The following is a 16,986-nucleotide window of genomic DNA, read 5'->3' on the forward strand; positions in this document are numbered from 1 at the left end:
TAACTGGAACCCATTTGTCTAAATTTAGTTGGAAAATAGTTTAATGGAATATTTCCACTGGTTTGGGTACATTTTTCACTTTTCGTAAGTTGGGAAGTAAGTTTTTTTTTTTTTGCTGGGTCAGAGGTTGTGAAGACATGGGTTAAATAGTAACAAATAGGAAAGTAGTAGAGCAATCTATGCAGGCATGTTTTAAATCTATATAATACATACATATTTAACATGAAATCATATGTCAACAGAAGCAAATAAGAATAGATCCATAATAATAAATAGTTAAATATAACCAACAATATAAACTCACAATACTGTAAAAGTGGGGGATGCGATGATTTCCAGATGGGAGGTGAGATTCCATCCTGGCTGTTTTGTTCTGCTACAGCAGAAATATAATCCTCATTGCATTCCATCTCACATGAGCAGTTAATCGCAAAAAGTTTATCTGGGGATTCCAACTGCTGGGGGGAAATTATACTAATGATGAGACTGAGAAATGATAAATCAGAAATTTAAGACTTCAGCAAATAAAGCTAAAATAGTATATATTATCCAATATTATGAACAGAAAAATACATAATAGACATGCCATATCTGGCAACTAGAAAGAAGTGGAGCTCAGTATTATAATGTTGGTAATGGCAGATATAAATAATATGAGGAATATTGAGGAGCAAAAGCACCAGTCTACAATAATGTATTATTATTATTATTATTGTTCAGTCATTTTTCAGTCATTTCTGACTGGGGTTTTCTTGGCAAAGATAGTAGTCTGGTTTGCCATTTCCTTCTCCAGCTCATTTTACAGATGAGGAAACTAAGGCAAACAGAGTTAAGTAATTTGCCCAGGGTCACACAGCTATTAAATGTCTGAGGCCACTTTTAAAGACAAATATTCTTGCCTCTAGACTCAGAACCCTATCAATGGTGCCAATGCATTTTTAGATGTACTTTAGGCAACAGAGATCACCCAAAAAGAAAACTGTCATTCAGAAATGAGAGGCAGAAAATCATAAAATGAAAAGCATCTTGTCAGTAATCTTGGAACATAGTGGTGTTTTACCTTTTGGTCTATATGTCATTTCCCTTCTTTTTTCAAGAAGCTCTGTATCTAGCTTATAGTCTTCCTATCTCCCCCTACTTGCTTCTATACATAAGGGCTTAAACATACATTATGATTTCTTCCTCAAGCACTCTAATCTCCCAGTTCATCAATTTCCTCAAATTTAATGACTTGATCCTCCACTGTATATTTGCCATGCACAGGAATGGTCATACCCTTGATTTTGCCATCATTCACAAGTCTTCCAACTTCCTTTCTGAAATTCCCTTATGTGACCACAATCTCCCATTGTGCCAAGTGTTCTTAAACCTATTCTTTATCTTCACTATGACCTCCAATCCCTCCATTCAATAATTTCTCAGGTCATTATTATCTTTTATATTTATATTTATATTTTTATATTATATTTTGACTTTTCTTTACTCTTTCCAAATCAAGACACTATAATTGACACTTCCCAATCTGTGTTCACTACAAATTTATTTTATTCAACTTTGAATGGGTCCTCTTTGCAGCAAGTAATTGTTTTACCTCTCTCTAATGGATTCTCTATTCCACTAAGCAAAGTACCTATTTCAAACCTCTTCTCTCCTCAAACCTTCTAAATTTGTAGAAGCTATGGTCTTCACATTATGCTTTACTGAGATAATAAAAACCATCTGTTGTGAATTCCATCTTCTCCCCTTTTCTAAATCCCCAGACCCCTGTATATCATCTCTCACTCTTGATCCTCCTTTTCTAAGGTATCTAATGAAGTAGCCCTTCTCCTCACCAAAGACAACCCTTTGACATGTGTTCTTGATCCCATTTCTGTCTCCTTGAGCAGTTTTTCTTCTCCATTATTCCTTTCTCCCTTTATGCTTTCTGGCTAGTCAACTGCTACCTACAAACATACTTATTCCACCCATCCTTAAAAAAAAATAGCTAGACCCTAATGTTTCTCAAGTTGTCACCCAATCAATATCTTTTCTTCCTTTCATAGCCAATCTCCTAGAAAAATGATTTTCACACAACTGAAAATTTTCTTCTTACTCCTCACAACCATTTGATTTTTGCCATTTGATTTTTGATTTAATCACTCAACTGAAATTATACCCTCTAAAGTTACCAATATTCTCTTAAATGACAAATTTAATGGTCTTTTATCAATTATTATCCTTCCTTAACCCCAAGTAGCATTTGACACTATCAATAGGCCTCTTTTTTTCTTGCATAATGTGTTCTCTATATTTTCATGATACTACTCTCTCTTATATATCTGACCACTCCTCAGTCTTTTTTTTTTCTGGCTCTTCATACAAATAGCTTCTTTTAATTGTGGATTACTCCAAGGCTCTGTCCTTGGCCCCTTTTTCTATCCACTATCTCACACTCATCATCTCCCACAAGTTTACTCTAAGTTACCTCTCCACAGATAATTCAGATCCACACATTTGTTGTATTTTCTCTCAAGCTTCAGTTCAATATCGCAGACTATTTATTGGACATTTCAAATTTGATGTCCCATAGACATCCCAAACTCAAATGGTGTAAAATAGAGAACTTAATTTCTCATTCTCCCTCACCCCATATATACAAACAGTTAACAATCTTGTTGCATTTTCAACAATATCTCTCACATAATGCCTCTTCTCGGTACTGACAAAGCCGCTCACCCTCTTAGTTCAGGCCCTCTTACTTGGACTACTGCAATACACCTAATTAGTCTCCTAATCAAGTCTCTCCCATTCTAATTCAGCTTCCACACAGCCATCAAATTGATTTTCCTAAAGCACAGATTTAACCATGTCCCTTTCCTATTCAATAAATTCCAGTGGCTCCCTATTGCTTCTAGGATAAAATGTAAACTCCTCTTTGCTCATTAAAAGTCCTTCAAAACCTGACTCCAACCTACCTTTCCAGCCTTATTATATATTACTCACCTCCCTGCACTCTATTGTCTAGCTAAACTGGTTGTCTTGCTGTTTCTCACACACGACTTTCCAGTTCTCATGTCTGTCCCTTTTTGCACAGGCCACATTTCCTGCTCACTCCATCTGTAGAATACAATCCCTGCTCAGGTTCATTTCTTAGAATTCCTTACTTTCCTAAAGACTTAGCTTAAGTTTTAAGTAGAATAACTTCAACATGAAGCCATTCCTTATTTCCCTGGTTGCTTGTGGCTTCTCTACTAAATATAAAGTATTTATTTTCTATATACTTATATGTGTATTAGGATGTAAGCTTGAGAAGGGATAGTCTCACCTTTGTCTTAAATCCCTAAACATAGCATAGTGCCTAGAACAAAATAGGAACTTAATAAATAAATGTGTTGACTGTATTGCCATGCCAAGTCACCATAAGAAAATCACAAGGACCATTATTAATACAAATATGTCCAAATGGGTAAAATTATGCAGCACAATGGACAGAGATCTGGGCCTGGAAAACTTATATTCCTGAGTTCAAATCTGGCCTCAGACACTTACTAGCTGTGTGACCCTGGGCAAGTCACTTAATCTTGTTTGCCTCAGTTTTCTCATCTATAAAATGAGCTGGAGAATGAAATGGCAAGCCACTGCAGTATTTCTGCCAATAAAACCTCAAATGGGGTCACAAAGTGTTGGATGTGACCGAAAAATGACTGAACAACAACAAAAAGGGATAATAAAACTCAGAAAACTTGCTATTATCTATAAAATAATGAATTTATTTTTGTTCCATGTTAACTCTGTCCTGAAATACTGCTACTTTGGATTTAAACTACTTCAAAGATTTAATGGAAATGAAAAAAAAACCAACCAAAAAAACCCCTTGTTTCCCAGTTTTTAATTCCTTTCCCCTATCAAATTTTTATACCTTAAAAGGATGGTAAGAGAACTGATATTATATCCTGTAAACTGTATAGTACCTCAATTCCTAGTAATTTTCACAATAAATAAACACGTCTTGAGAGTTCTCCTAGAGAGATTTTTTTTTTACTATATAACAATTTTTCTTTTTTTTAAAGAGCTTTCTGCAAGGAATTTCATTTATCAGTGCAGATTGATATTTTGTAACATATTCTTAAGAGAGTTGCCTAAGAGTACTAATAGATTAATGGACTTGCTTGTATGTGTCAGAAACTTAAGGAACTCAGATCTAGAGGCCAGCTCTCTATCTACTTACTCAGGCTATCTCTCAGAAGGAAATGTAACTACTTCAAATCATTACTTGTACTCCCCAATAAAGTTTGTATTAAAGCAGGAAAACCCACATAGCTTATAGTTTTTATAACAACAAAAGTTAAGGGTATGATGAAATTTGCCTTCTTCAAACTCTGAAAGTCACTTGAAAAATACTTTTAGGTTTCTTATGTCTATTTTAGTGATTCTTACTATATATTCAAAGTGTAGATCCTTTTTTAAGGGGAGCAAAGAAATCTCACATTGCCACATAAACTACACATAGCACCATATTGCAGACAATATTCATGGGCTGGTCATTTTCCCCTTCCCAAGACTGAGGGAGAGAAGAAGGTAGCTTTGTATCTTGTAAAGTGTTCCTGTTCTTCCCATTATTAACCTCAAGCTTTGATAACTTGGAATAAACTGTGTAACTGCATTCTTAGGAAGTGGAAGAATAATCTCTGAGTACTAGTTTTTTTTTAAAATATCATATGAATAATAGCCTATTTACTAAATAAATATTATTTGAATTTCAACTAACACCACAAAAACTCATAATTAAGCACTCCTTGTAATTTTATTTTCGAAATCTATACTCACCCCCACAAAAAGGAACTGTTCATTATAATAAGAGATAATTTTGCTACTTTGTAGTTGTTTATACATTCAGAATATACATTGGAAAACACACAAGTACATACACAGATGTGAATTTAAAGAAGAATGATTTGAAACACTACAGATGAAAATCAATCTCATTGTAGTTATGCCAAGTATATAGCAACCTTGTATTCAATTGAATACTTCGCATAATACAAGACATTAGATAATTTTAAAGTTAGCCTTGCCAAAAGGAAGCAAAGCCAAAATCAATTTTAAAATCAGAAGAGAATAAACAAAGTATCTCTGTCTACCCTGTAACCTGATTTGTCTACCCAACAATCCATTTACTTGAAAAACTCAAAGGAAGGAGACAGACTAACTAGAGGTAGATGGAGATTTTGACTGAGTAATCCATTCCCATTCCACATGTTTAATAACAATTATTTTTGTTTAATGCAGGCTATGCTCCCCACAGCAAAGCCTGAGGTCAACTATAATGATGTATTTGCAACACCGAAATCTATGTCATACTAAAAGGTGGATGTAATTTGGAGAGGTTTATGATCTCAGTTCATGATAAAGGGTTAGAAGCCAGGCTATAAGGGTGAAAGCTCTAAGAAGAAAAGACACTGATTTCAAAAAGGAAATGCAAATGGTCAATAGGTAACGACATTTTAAAAATAAATGTTCTCTGTCTTTAGAAAAATGTTTGTTTCAGTCTGAAAGTTCCCTTATAAGCAATGGAACTGACCCCTGGCTTATAATTATGCTTGGGTCAAAAGTCTAAACTAGAAATTCAAAATGTACATAAAAGTCTGACTTTAGTAGGAAAGGAAAGGCTCCAGTTAAGTGAAGGCTCTATGTTTGAAAGTTCTCAGGAAAGGCTCAATTACAACTCCCTCATTCTTTTCAGAAAAGTAATTCTAACAGAAAGGTCATTCCCTAGGAAAGGTTCAAGAGGAAGTTAATAAGAAAATCTACTGCAAAAAAGGCCTAATGTTCTCTGACTGGACTTATTTTATTTGGTCAGAAAAAAAGGCCAGATGATAGAAAACAGAATGGTAAATTTCTGCTTTTTAAGAGAGCTAAATGAACAAGTAAAATTTGAAGACTAAATTAAAGATAGGAAATGATATGTGATTGTATATTATATGTATTTGTTCTATACATCTGTTCCTGGGTTAAACTAGGAACTCAATAGAATTCTACTCCCAATTTTATTTGGTTACAATAAAGCTGTAAGGTCCTTCAAATGAATTCCATTTTGCAACTTAAGAATTTGAAAAATAAACAAAAACAAAAACAAACCAAACCTTATGTAGACTTTAATTGTGACATTACTATCTGATGACAAAAATTCTCTATTTTTTAATCTAATAGAATTGTTAAAAATCCAAATAAATTCTCATATAAAATGGGCAAGTACCTAGTACTGGGATAATTTTAATATTTAGGTTCTACTACAACACCCAAAGTGACATTTAAAAGCAGAATGTTTGTTTGATTATTTGCTTCAACAAATATTAGATTTGTTCTCTTTTAAGGTATTGAGAAAACTTTATTAAATTAAATTAACATTTATTAAACATTTACCAAGAACTGATACAAAGACAAAAATAAATCCTTGTCCTTTTGAAACTCACATTTTACTTGAGGATACCTTATGTACACAAGGAAACAGTAAGTAGACACAAAATAATCCATAGCAGTTTCAAGAAGAGAAAGCTAATAATTAGGGAGACAAGGACAGGTTTTGTGTAGGAAATGTTCTTGAGTTGTCTTTGGAGGAAGCCAGAGATTTTATATGGCAGAGGTGAGGAGGAAGAGTATTCCAAACATGAGGGAGAAGGGTCATTTGTACAAAACCATGGATGCCACAGATAAGTAGCAGGACAATCAGATGGTAACACAAAGTATCTAAAGTAGAGTAATATGAAATAAGACTGGGAAGGTAGATGAGAAACCACATTGTGAAAGTCTTGAAATACCAAGCAGGATTTTGCGTTTTATCCTAGAAGCACTCTACTTGGTTATAAAATTTTTTACAATTGTCTAATGGACTGTAGCCCACTGATGAGAGAATGCTCTCTAATAATGGAAGAGACCACAATCCATCCAGACTTTTCAATCTAGTAACTCTTGTTACTCTCTCATATCCTCCACAGGGAGCCTACCTATTAGCAAAAGAAATAATATATGTAAAGTGCACTTTATAAAACTTACTGTGGTCTGTAAATGTTAGCTGCTATTATTAGTAGTAATATTATTGCCTGAGGACATTTCCCTAGGTCTTTTAAAATTACAGCATAATAGGATTTTAGATTGAAAGCTGGAAGGAACCTTAGGAGTTACCTAATATGACCTTCTCTTGTGATAGATAAAGAAACTGGAGCTAGGAAAGGTTCAATTATTTGTTTAGATAGTTAGTATCTGAGATGGGATTTGAACTTAGGTCTTCTCGATTCCAAGCACAATGTACTATTCACTACATGATCAACTTACCATGAAATTCCTCAGCTCTACTCATATAACTAGTCTGCCCATTTCTCCTAATAACACACGTTTGCACAACATCCATCTCTACTTTTATGCCTCACTTGTTAAAAGTCAGAGGATCACCAAACAAAATTATGTCTATGACTATATCTATCATGGAATTCATATGATCTTAAGATGCATGACAGATAATACTTGGAACATTTAACATTTTATTTAGCTCTGCTGAGTTGATTAATGATGCAAAAAACATAATAAGATTTTGTATTATCGACATAATTTAGTTAACTTTGTGACTATAAAGATATGGTTTTGCTATGTACTTAATACTGCCCTTAAAGTTTTAGGGACATCTTGTATTACTATAATTTGTGAAATTCTACATGTTCCTTTCTCATATCTTCATGATACATGTAGAGTATTTTCATAATGATTTTATAAAGGTGATAAAATAGACATAAGGGTCAATAGTTATTGATGTATTCTCAATCACATTTTTTATAGTGATGGTGATCACGATTTTCCCCTAACATTGGCTATTTTTCCCTCTTTAAAATATTTGGAGAATGAATCCTTCAGTGCCATAACATTAATCCTAATTAAGAACAATCTTAGCGTATATTTCTTCTATGTACAGCACACTTGATTAGTCTAGTAGCTTTTACTTTCTTTTGCCTTCTTTAGCGCCAATTCCACTTCCTCATCAAGCAAGCATATTAAGAACAGAGATGTTAGCATGTAAATGAGTGGACCTATAGTTAGCAATGAAGACAATTGTTGTAGAAATGCTGAATTCCATTTTTCATCTGTTTGTTCCCCTCCTTCCAGATTAATCTTTAATGCCTTAATATGGTGATCTGCCAGGTTCCCATATGTATCTTTCACTATATTCCTTTTTGTTATTATATGAAGTATTATTTGTAATCTTCCACCACTTTCTTCCATAATGTTTTGCAAATACACACGTGCACGCACACACACATTCTAAACCAGTATTGTCTTTGCTTGTCAGGTCTCTTCATTAGCCATGGAGAGCAAATTCTGAGATTCTTTCTAGGCTCTCTCTCTCCTTTTTTTTTTTTTAACAATTTATTTATTTTAGTTTTCAACATTCATTTCCATAAGATTTTGAGTTTTAAATTTTCTTCTCCTCCATCTTATCCTCCATTGCCAAGCTGGCGTGCAATCTGATATATGCTCTACTTATACATTCATATTAAACACATTTTCACACTAGTCATGCTGTAAAGAAGAATTAGAACTAATGGAAGATACCACAAAAGAGAAGAAACTAAACAAAACAAAAAAAGAAAAGGGCAGCAAATAGTATACTTCAACCTGCATTCAGACTCCATAGTTCTTTCTCTGGATGTGGACATCATTTTCCATCATGAGTTTTTTGGAGTTGTCTTAGATCCTTGCATTGCTGAGAAGAGCTAAGTCTATCAAAGTCAGTTATTGCACAATATAGCTGTTATTGTGTACTATGTTCTCCGGGATCTGCTCATTACACTCAGCATTAGTTCACATAAGTCTTTCCAGGTTTTTCTGAAGTCTGCCTGATCATCATTTCTTATAGCACAATAGTATTCCATTACATTCCTATATCACAACTTGTTCAGCCTTTTCTCAGTTGATTGGCATCCCCTCAATTTCCAATTTTTTGCTACCACAAAAAGACCTTCTATAAATACTTTTGTACATGTGGGTCCTTTTCCCATTTTTATGATCTCTTTGGGATACTGACCTACAAATGGTATTGCTTGGTCAAAGGGTATGCACAATTTTATAGCTCTTTGGGCATAGTTCCAAATTGCTTTCCAGATTGGTTGAATCAGTTCACAACTTCACCAACAATGTATTAGTTGTCCAATTTTCCCACATCTTCTCCAACATTTATCATTTTCTTGTTTTGTCATGTTAGCCAATCTGATAGGTGTGATGTGGTACCTCAGAATTGTTTTGATTTGCATTCTCTAATCAATAGTGATTTAGAGCATTTTTTCATATGGCTATAGATAGCTTTAATTTCTTCTTCTGAAAACTGCCTGTTCATATCCTTTGACCACTTATTAATTGGGGAATGACTTGTATTCTTATAAATTTGACTCAGTTATCTATATATTTGAGAAATAAAGCCTTTATCAGAGACCATGGCTATAAAAATTGTTTCCCAGCTTTCTGCTTCCCTTCTAATCTTGGTTGCATTGGCTTTGTTTGTGCAAAATCTTTTCAATTCAATGTTATCAAAATCTTCCATTTTGCATTTTATAATGTTCTCTATCTCTTGTTCATTCGTAAATTCTTCCTTTCTCCATAGATCAGATAGGGAAACTATTCCTTGTTCTGCCAGTTTGCTTATAGTATCAGCCTTTATAACTAAATCATATACCCATTTTGACTTTATCTTGATATAGGGTCTTAGATGTTGGTCTATGCCTAGTATCTGCCATACTATTTTCCAGTTTTCCCAGCAGTTTTTGTCAAATAGTGAGTTCTTGTCCCAGAAGCTGGAGTCTTTGGATTTATCAAACAGTAGATTACTACCGTCATTGACTATTGCGTCTTGCATGCCTAACCTATTCCACTGATCTACCACTCTATTTCTTAGCCAGTACCAAGTAGTTTTGATGATTGCTGCTTTATGATACAATTTAAGATCTGGTACACACAGCTAGGCCACATTCCCTTGGATTTCTTTTCATTAATTCCCTTTATATTTGGACCTTTTTGTTCTTCCAGATGAATTTTGTTATCATTTTTTCTAGCTCTATAAAATAATTATTTGGTAGTTTGATTGGTATGGCACTGAATAAGCAAATTAATTTGGGCAGAATTGTCATTTTTAATCATACTAGCTTGGCTTACCCATGAGCAACTGATACTTTCCCAAGTATTTAGATCTGACTTAATTTGTGTGAGAGTGTTTTGTAATTGTGCCCATATATTTCCTGGGTTTGTTTTGGCAGATAGACTCCCAAATATTTTATAATGTTTACAGTAACTTTATTTTTTTATTAATTTTTTTACAGTAACTTTAAATGGAATTTCCCTTTCTATTTCTTGCTGTTGGGTTTGGTTAGTGATATATAGAAATGGAGATGGTTTATGTGGGTTTTTTTTTCTTTTTTTACATCCTGCAACTTTGCTAAAGTTGTTTATTATTTCAAGTAATCTTTTTTATCTGATTGTTTAGGATTCTCCAGGTATACCATCATATCATCTACAAAGAGTGACAGCTTTGTTTCTTCTTTTCCTATTCTAATTCCTTCTTCTTTTTCATCTCTTAAGCTAACATTTCTAGTACAATATTGAATAACAGTGGTGATAACAGACATCCTTGTTTGATCCCAAACTTATTAGAAATGCTCCTAGCTTATCCCCATTACTTATAATGCTTACTGATGGTTTTAGATAGATGCTACTTATCATTTTAAGGAAGACTCCATTTATTCCTGTGCTCTCTAGTGTTTTTTTTTTTCAATAGGAATAGATGTTGTATTTTGTCAACTGCATCTATTGAGATAATCACATGATTTCTATTAGTTTTGTTGTTGATATGGTCAATTATGCTGATCGTTCTCCTAATACTGAACCAGCCCTGCATTTCTGGTATAAACCTTATATGGTAATGTATAAGTGGAGATAAGTTGCTGTAATCTCTATGCTCATATTTTATTTAAAATTTTTTGCATCTACATTCATAAGGGAAATTGGTCTATAATTTTCTTTCTCTGATTTGGCTCTTCTTGGTCTAGTTATCAGCATTCTATTTGTATCATAAAAAGAATTTGGTAGAAATCCACCTATTTTCCCAAATAGTTTATATAGTATTGGAATTAATTGTTCTTTAAATGTTTGCTGGAATTGTTCTGTACATCTATCTGGCCCTGGAGATTTTTTCTTAGGGAGTTCATTGATGGCTTGTTCAATTTCTTTTACTGAAACTGGGTTATTCGAGTATTTTATTTCCTGTTCTGTTAATTTGGGCAATTTATATTTTTGTTAATATTCATACATTTCATTAAGATTGTCAAATTTACTGGCATACAGTTGAGCAAAATAGTTCCTAATTATTGTTTTAATTTCCTCTTCCTTGGTGGTGGAGTCACCATTTTCATTTTTGATACTGGTAAATTTTGTTTTCTTTCTTTTTTTTAAATTAAATTGACCAAAGGTTTATCTATTTTATTCTTTTTTTTCTCATAAAACCACTCTTAACCACTCTTAGTTTTATTTATTAGTTCAATAGTTTTCTTAATTTCAATTTTCTTAATTTCTCCTTTGGTTTTCAGTATTTCCAATTTAGTGTTTAATTGAGGATTTTTAATTTGTTCTTTTTCTAGTTTTTTTTTAAGTTGTATGCTCAATTCATTGATCTCTTCTTTCTCTATTTTATTCATGTAAGCATTTAGAGATATAAAACTTCTCCTAAGAACTGCTTTCACTGCATCCCATAAGTTTTGGTATGTTGTCTCATTATTGTCATTCTCTTGAATGAAGTTATTGATTGTTTCTATGATTTGTTGTTTGACCCAATCATTCTTTAGGATTAGATTATTTAGTTTCCAATTAATTTTTAGTCTGTCTTTCCATGGCCCTTTATTACATGTAGTTTTTATTGCATCATGATCTGAAAAAGATGCATTTAATATTTCTGCCTTTCTGCATTGGATTGTGAAGTTTTTATGCTCTAATACGTGGTCAATTTTTATGAAGGTTCCATGTACTGTTGAGAAAAAGGTATATTCTTTTCTATCCGCAATAGATTTTTTTCCAGAGGTCAACCATATTTAACTTTTAAAAAACTCTATTCATCTCCTTAGCTTCTTTCTTATTTTACTGTTAGATTTATCTAGTTCTGAGAGGGGGAGATTGAGGTCTCCCACTAGTATAGTTTTGCTGTCTATTTCTTCCTGTAAAGCCCTTGACTTCTCTAAAAATTTGGATGCTATACCATTTGTTGCATATATATTTAGTAATGGTATTACTTCATTGCCTATGGTACCTTTTAGATGGATGTAGTTTCCTTTCTTATCTCTTTTAAATAGATCTATTTTTGCTTTGTTTGAGATCAGGATTGCTACCCCTGCCTTTTTTTACTTCACCAGAAGCATAATATATTCTGCTCCAGCCTTTTACCTTTACTCTGTGTGTATCCCTCTACTTCAAATGTATTTCTTGTAAACAACATATTAGGATTATGGTTCTTAATCCACTCTGCTAACCACTTCTGTTTTATAGGAGAGTTCATCCCATACATTCACATCATGATTGCTATCTGTGTCTTTCTCTCCACCGTATTCCCCTCCTCCATTTACGCTTTTCTCTTTTCTCCCTTTCCCTCCGGAGTTTTGCTTTTGACCACTGCCTCCCTTCTATTACCCCCCTCCCTTTTCTTTCCCTTTACCCTTACTACTTCTTCCCTCCCTTCTCTTTCCCCTTTCCCCTCCTATTTACCATAGGGTAAGTTAGATTTTTATATTTAACTGATTATGTTTTTCCCTCTTGGAGCCAACTCTGATGAGAGTAAGGTTCAAACAATGTTCATCCCCTGCCCTTCTTTCCCTCTATTGTAATAAGATTTTGTGCCTTTCATGTGATGTAATTTATTCTTGTCTGCCTCCTCCTTTCATCTTCTCTCAGAACAATCTCTTTTTACCACTTAGGTTTTTTTTTTATCATCACATCAAAGTCAACTTATACCCACACCCCTCTTAAATGTCATGATAACCACATAGTTCTCAAGAATTACAAGTGTCATTTTCCCTTGTAGGCATGTAAAGAGTTTGCCCTTATTAATAATGTAATTTTTTTTCTTTCCTGTTTACCTCTTTGTGTCTCTCTTGAGTCTTGTATTTGAAGATCAAATTTTCTGTTGAGTTCTGGTCTTTTCATCAGGAAGGTTTGGAAGACTCCTATTTTGTTGAATGTCCACCTCCTTCCCTGAAAGATTATGCTCATTTTTGGTGGGTAGTTGATCCCTGGTTGTAGTCCAAGCTCCTTTGCCTTACAGAATATCATTCCATGCCTTCCCATCTTTTAATGTAGAAGCTGCAAGGTCCTGTGTAATCCTAACTGTGGATCCATGATAGTTAAATTGTTTCTACTTGGCTGCTTGCAGTATTTTCTCTTTGACCTGGTAATTTTGGGATTTGGTATAATATTCCTTGGTGTTTTCAATTTGGTATCTCTTTTAGGAGATGACTGATGGATTTTTTCAATGATTATTTTATCTTCTGGTTTTAGGACTTCTGGTTTTAGGGCAGTTTTCCTTGATGATTTCCTGAAAGATGCTGTCCAGGCTCTTTTTTCATCATGGTTTTCAGGTAGACCAATACTTTTTAAATTGCCTCTCCTGAATCTATTTTCCAGGTCAGTTGTTTTACCAATGAGGTATTTTATGTTTTCTACTTTTTTCATTCTTTTGTTTCTGTTTGACTGATTCTTGATATCTAATTAACTTTCATTTGCTCAATTCTATTTTTAATAAATTGTTTTCTTCTATTAGATTTTGTACCTCCTTTTCCATTTGGCCCACTTTACTTTTTAAGGGGTTCTCATTAATGAGTTTTTGTGCCTCCTTTTCCATTTGGCCAATTCTACTTTTTAAAGAGTTGTTTTCTTCAGTCTACTTTTCCCCCCCATTTGATCAATTGCATTTTTTTTTTGTCTAGGCAATGGGGTTAAGTGACTTGCCCTGGGTCACACAGCTTGTAAGTGTTATGTGTCTGAGGCCGCATTTGAACTCAGGTTCTCCTGAATCCAGGATTGGTGCTCTATCGACTGCACCACCTAGCTGCCCCCCAATTTTATTTTTTTAAGGACTTGCTTTCTTCATTGTACTTTTTGTCCATTTGGTCAACTGTATTTTTTAAGGACTTGTTTTCTACAGTCAATTTTCATCCTTCCTCTTCCAAGCTATTTTCTCTCTCTTGCATACCTCTCATTTCTTTTCCCAATTTTTCTTCTAACTCTCTTATTTGACTTTTAAAATTCTTCTTGAGTTCTTCCAAGAAGGTTTTTGGGCTTGAGACCAGTTCATATTCCCTTCTGAGGCTTTAGATATGGGTATATAGACAACGTTATGCTCTTCTGAATTTGTGCCTTGATCTTCCCTGTTCCCATAATAAGAATCTATGGTCATTGTCCATTTCTGCTTTTTTTGCTCATGGTGTTAGCCCATTTCTTGGCTTTTAAAATTGGGCTCCTTTGCTGGAGCGCAGGGGGCACTGACCCAAGCTTCTTATACTGGAAGCCTGGGACCTGGTCACTGGCTTTTTGTACTGGGGCCTCAGATGCTGACATCTGGAGGCTGTAGGGATCTGGCAGCTTACTTGGTGCTGAGCTTGGGTCAGCAGTACTGGAGTTCTCGGGGTAGGGGCTTAGAGTCTGGCCCCTGTGAGACACCTGCTCATCTGGGCTTCTTTAAAGCACTCCAATGTTGGGTTGCTGGAGGATGTCTGCCAGCCTGGAGCTGTGTCTCCTGGAGTTGTGCTTCCTGGAATTGTCCTGAAGCACTGGGAGATTTTGCTGCTGGAGAACACTGGTGCACATGGTGGTTTTCCGTGCTGGCATCTACCAGTTTCCCTGCCTGTGCTGAGGAACTCAGGGGGTCCTGGTGTTGGTGCTTGCCTGTTCCACCACCCTGAGGCTGAGGATCTCCCCCTGGTTTGCTGAGGTGGGGCTTGCTTCTGGCTTGCTGGGCTGCCTCCCATTCTGTACTGCTCCTTCTCCCCCAGAGCAAGAGGGGCCTTTCCATTAATCCCCAAAGTTTCCTGGGCTATAAGACTACTGTGCTCCATTTTTCTGCTGGCTTAGCTATTCTAGGTTTTTTTTTTCTGGGCAATATTTTCTGGACTTTCAGAGGTCAATAAGGGAGGGTGAGTGCAACTTACTTCTAACTACACCATCTTGGCTCCCCTGTAGGCTCTTTTAGCCTTCGTGATGTAGCAACTGCTTAACCTTAAATGTTCATAAGAAATGCTGATAGTCTGTATCAATACATTTTCCTTGCTTCATTTCCCCCCCCTTTTTTTTTGCCTTCAACAACTTGTCAAATGGGTCATACTGTAGGTCTTGTGTTTGTGTGCTACATTGCATCTTTATTTTTTCTTCTAGTTTGGGGTAATTTTGACCTTTGCTTTAACAGGTCAATGATTTGACACAGAGAGAGTTGATTCAGAAGACTCCTGCATTGGGAACCAGTCACTTCCTATTTGTTAAGATAGGAAAAAGTCTTTTAAAACTTATTTCCCCTTTTCATTCAGAGGATCTATTCACATGTAAGCACAGTATAAATCTTTGTGATATTATCTTCTTGGAAAAAGTGTTTCTGGCATATAGTAGTAAAGCTTCTGTGCAGTTCTTGAACCACTCAACTTTTGTTTTCTCAGTCCTAAACCATTTTTGTTGAACACATAGCCTTGCATTGAAGATAAATGAGGTAGGTGTTCACACAGAATCTAACAATTTCAGGCGCTTCATAGATTTTCTAGTCTCTCCGTACCTAAGAATCCCTTCTACAACCTCCTCAACAAAAAGTCTACTTAAAAGCCTGCAAGTCAGAGGGACCCACAATCATCTGAGGGGGCTCATTCTGCTTTGTGAGGATTCTGATTGGTAGAAAGTTTCTCCTTAAAACATGACTGGTTTTCTTGTACCCACTGCTCCCAGTTCTGGCGGGGGAGGTGAGAGGGAAGAAAAAAGTCTAATCGCAGCATTATTTCTACATGGCAGCCCTTCAGGTATTTGAAGACAGCTATGATGTTCCCCTAAGACTTTTCTTCTCTAGGCTAAACTGTTCTTTTAACTACTCTTTGTATGGCAACTTTTCCAGCTCTTAGCATTCTTGTTGATCTTTCTTGGGTGTCTTCTAGTTCATATACTTCCTAAAACAGGGCACTTAGAAATGGACAAAATTGTTCAGTTATGTCCTGATCAAGTCATATGACAGTGAAACTTATATCTTATCCATTGAAACCAAACTTAAATGCAACACGCCATATGAAGCCTTCCATAATCCTCCTTACCTTACATAGTATTTTGTTTTGTACCTCTCTAACATACCATGCAAGATTACGTGAAATAATTACCCTTATTTGTGTCTTATCTTTCCTATTAGATGAAAATTCCATGAGGGTATGGCCTATATCTTACACCTAAACTTTGTATTTCACACCTAGTGCCAAGTATAAGGCTCTGGCACACAGTAAGGGATTAATAAAGTTTATTTTCAGAATGAATAAATTATGAAGGATTCAAGAAAATTAATTCTAATGAGTACATATAACATAGTACATTTAAACCATACATTTGTTGTTGTTCAGTCATTTTTCAGTCGTTTCTGACTTTTCAAGACACCATTTGATGTACTCATGGCAAAGATATCGGACTTGTTTGCCATTTCCTTCTCCAGCTCATTTTAAAGATGAGGAAAAGGAGGCAAACAGGGTTAAGTGACTTGCCCAGGGTCACACAGCTAGTAAGTATCTGATCTGGATTTGAACTCAGGAAGATGAGTCTTCTAGACTCCAGGCCTGGCACTATATCAACTGGGCCACTTACCTGCCCCAAATAACACACAGGTAAGTATTAAGGATAAGAATGGGGATTGCATCTGTGATTTCATTGGTGTGGGGAACTCTTGGATGAGGAAAATTCCTTTAATAATATAAATTG

The 16,986-nt window shown here is 35.0% G+C and overlaps 1 protein-coding gene across 4 annotated transcripts in view; it reads right to left on the reverse strand.

Moving 5' to 3' along the window:
- DPH6 (diphthamine biosynthesis 6) overlaps positions 1-16,986 on the reverse strand; it is a 470,106-nt gene that overhangs the window by 222,661 nt on the left and 230,459 nt on the right. For 3 of the 4 annotated variants that reach the window (XM_020993930.2, XM_020993745.2, XM_020993867.2), the window contains one exon: positions 305-458. In XM_020993930.2, the coding sequence (XP_020849589.1) occupies positions 305-458 (154 nt within the window). The remainder of the gene's footprint in view (positions 1-304; positions 459-16,986) is intronic. The other variant, XM_020993810.2, reaches the window with a different exon arrangement.

Source organism: Phascolarctos cinereus, unplaced genomic scaffold, assembly GCF_003287225.1.
Source record: "Phascolarctos cinereus isolate Bilbo 61053 unplaced genomic scaffold, phaCin_HiC Scaffold_3;HRSCAF=262, whole genome shotgun sequence".
In the NCBI taxonomy this organism is placed as follows: Eukaryota; Metazoa; Chordata; class Mammalia; order Diprotodontia; family Phascolarctidae; genus Phascolarctos; species Phascolarctos cinereus.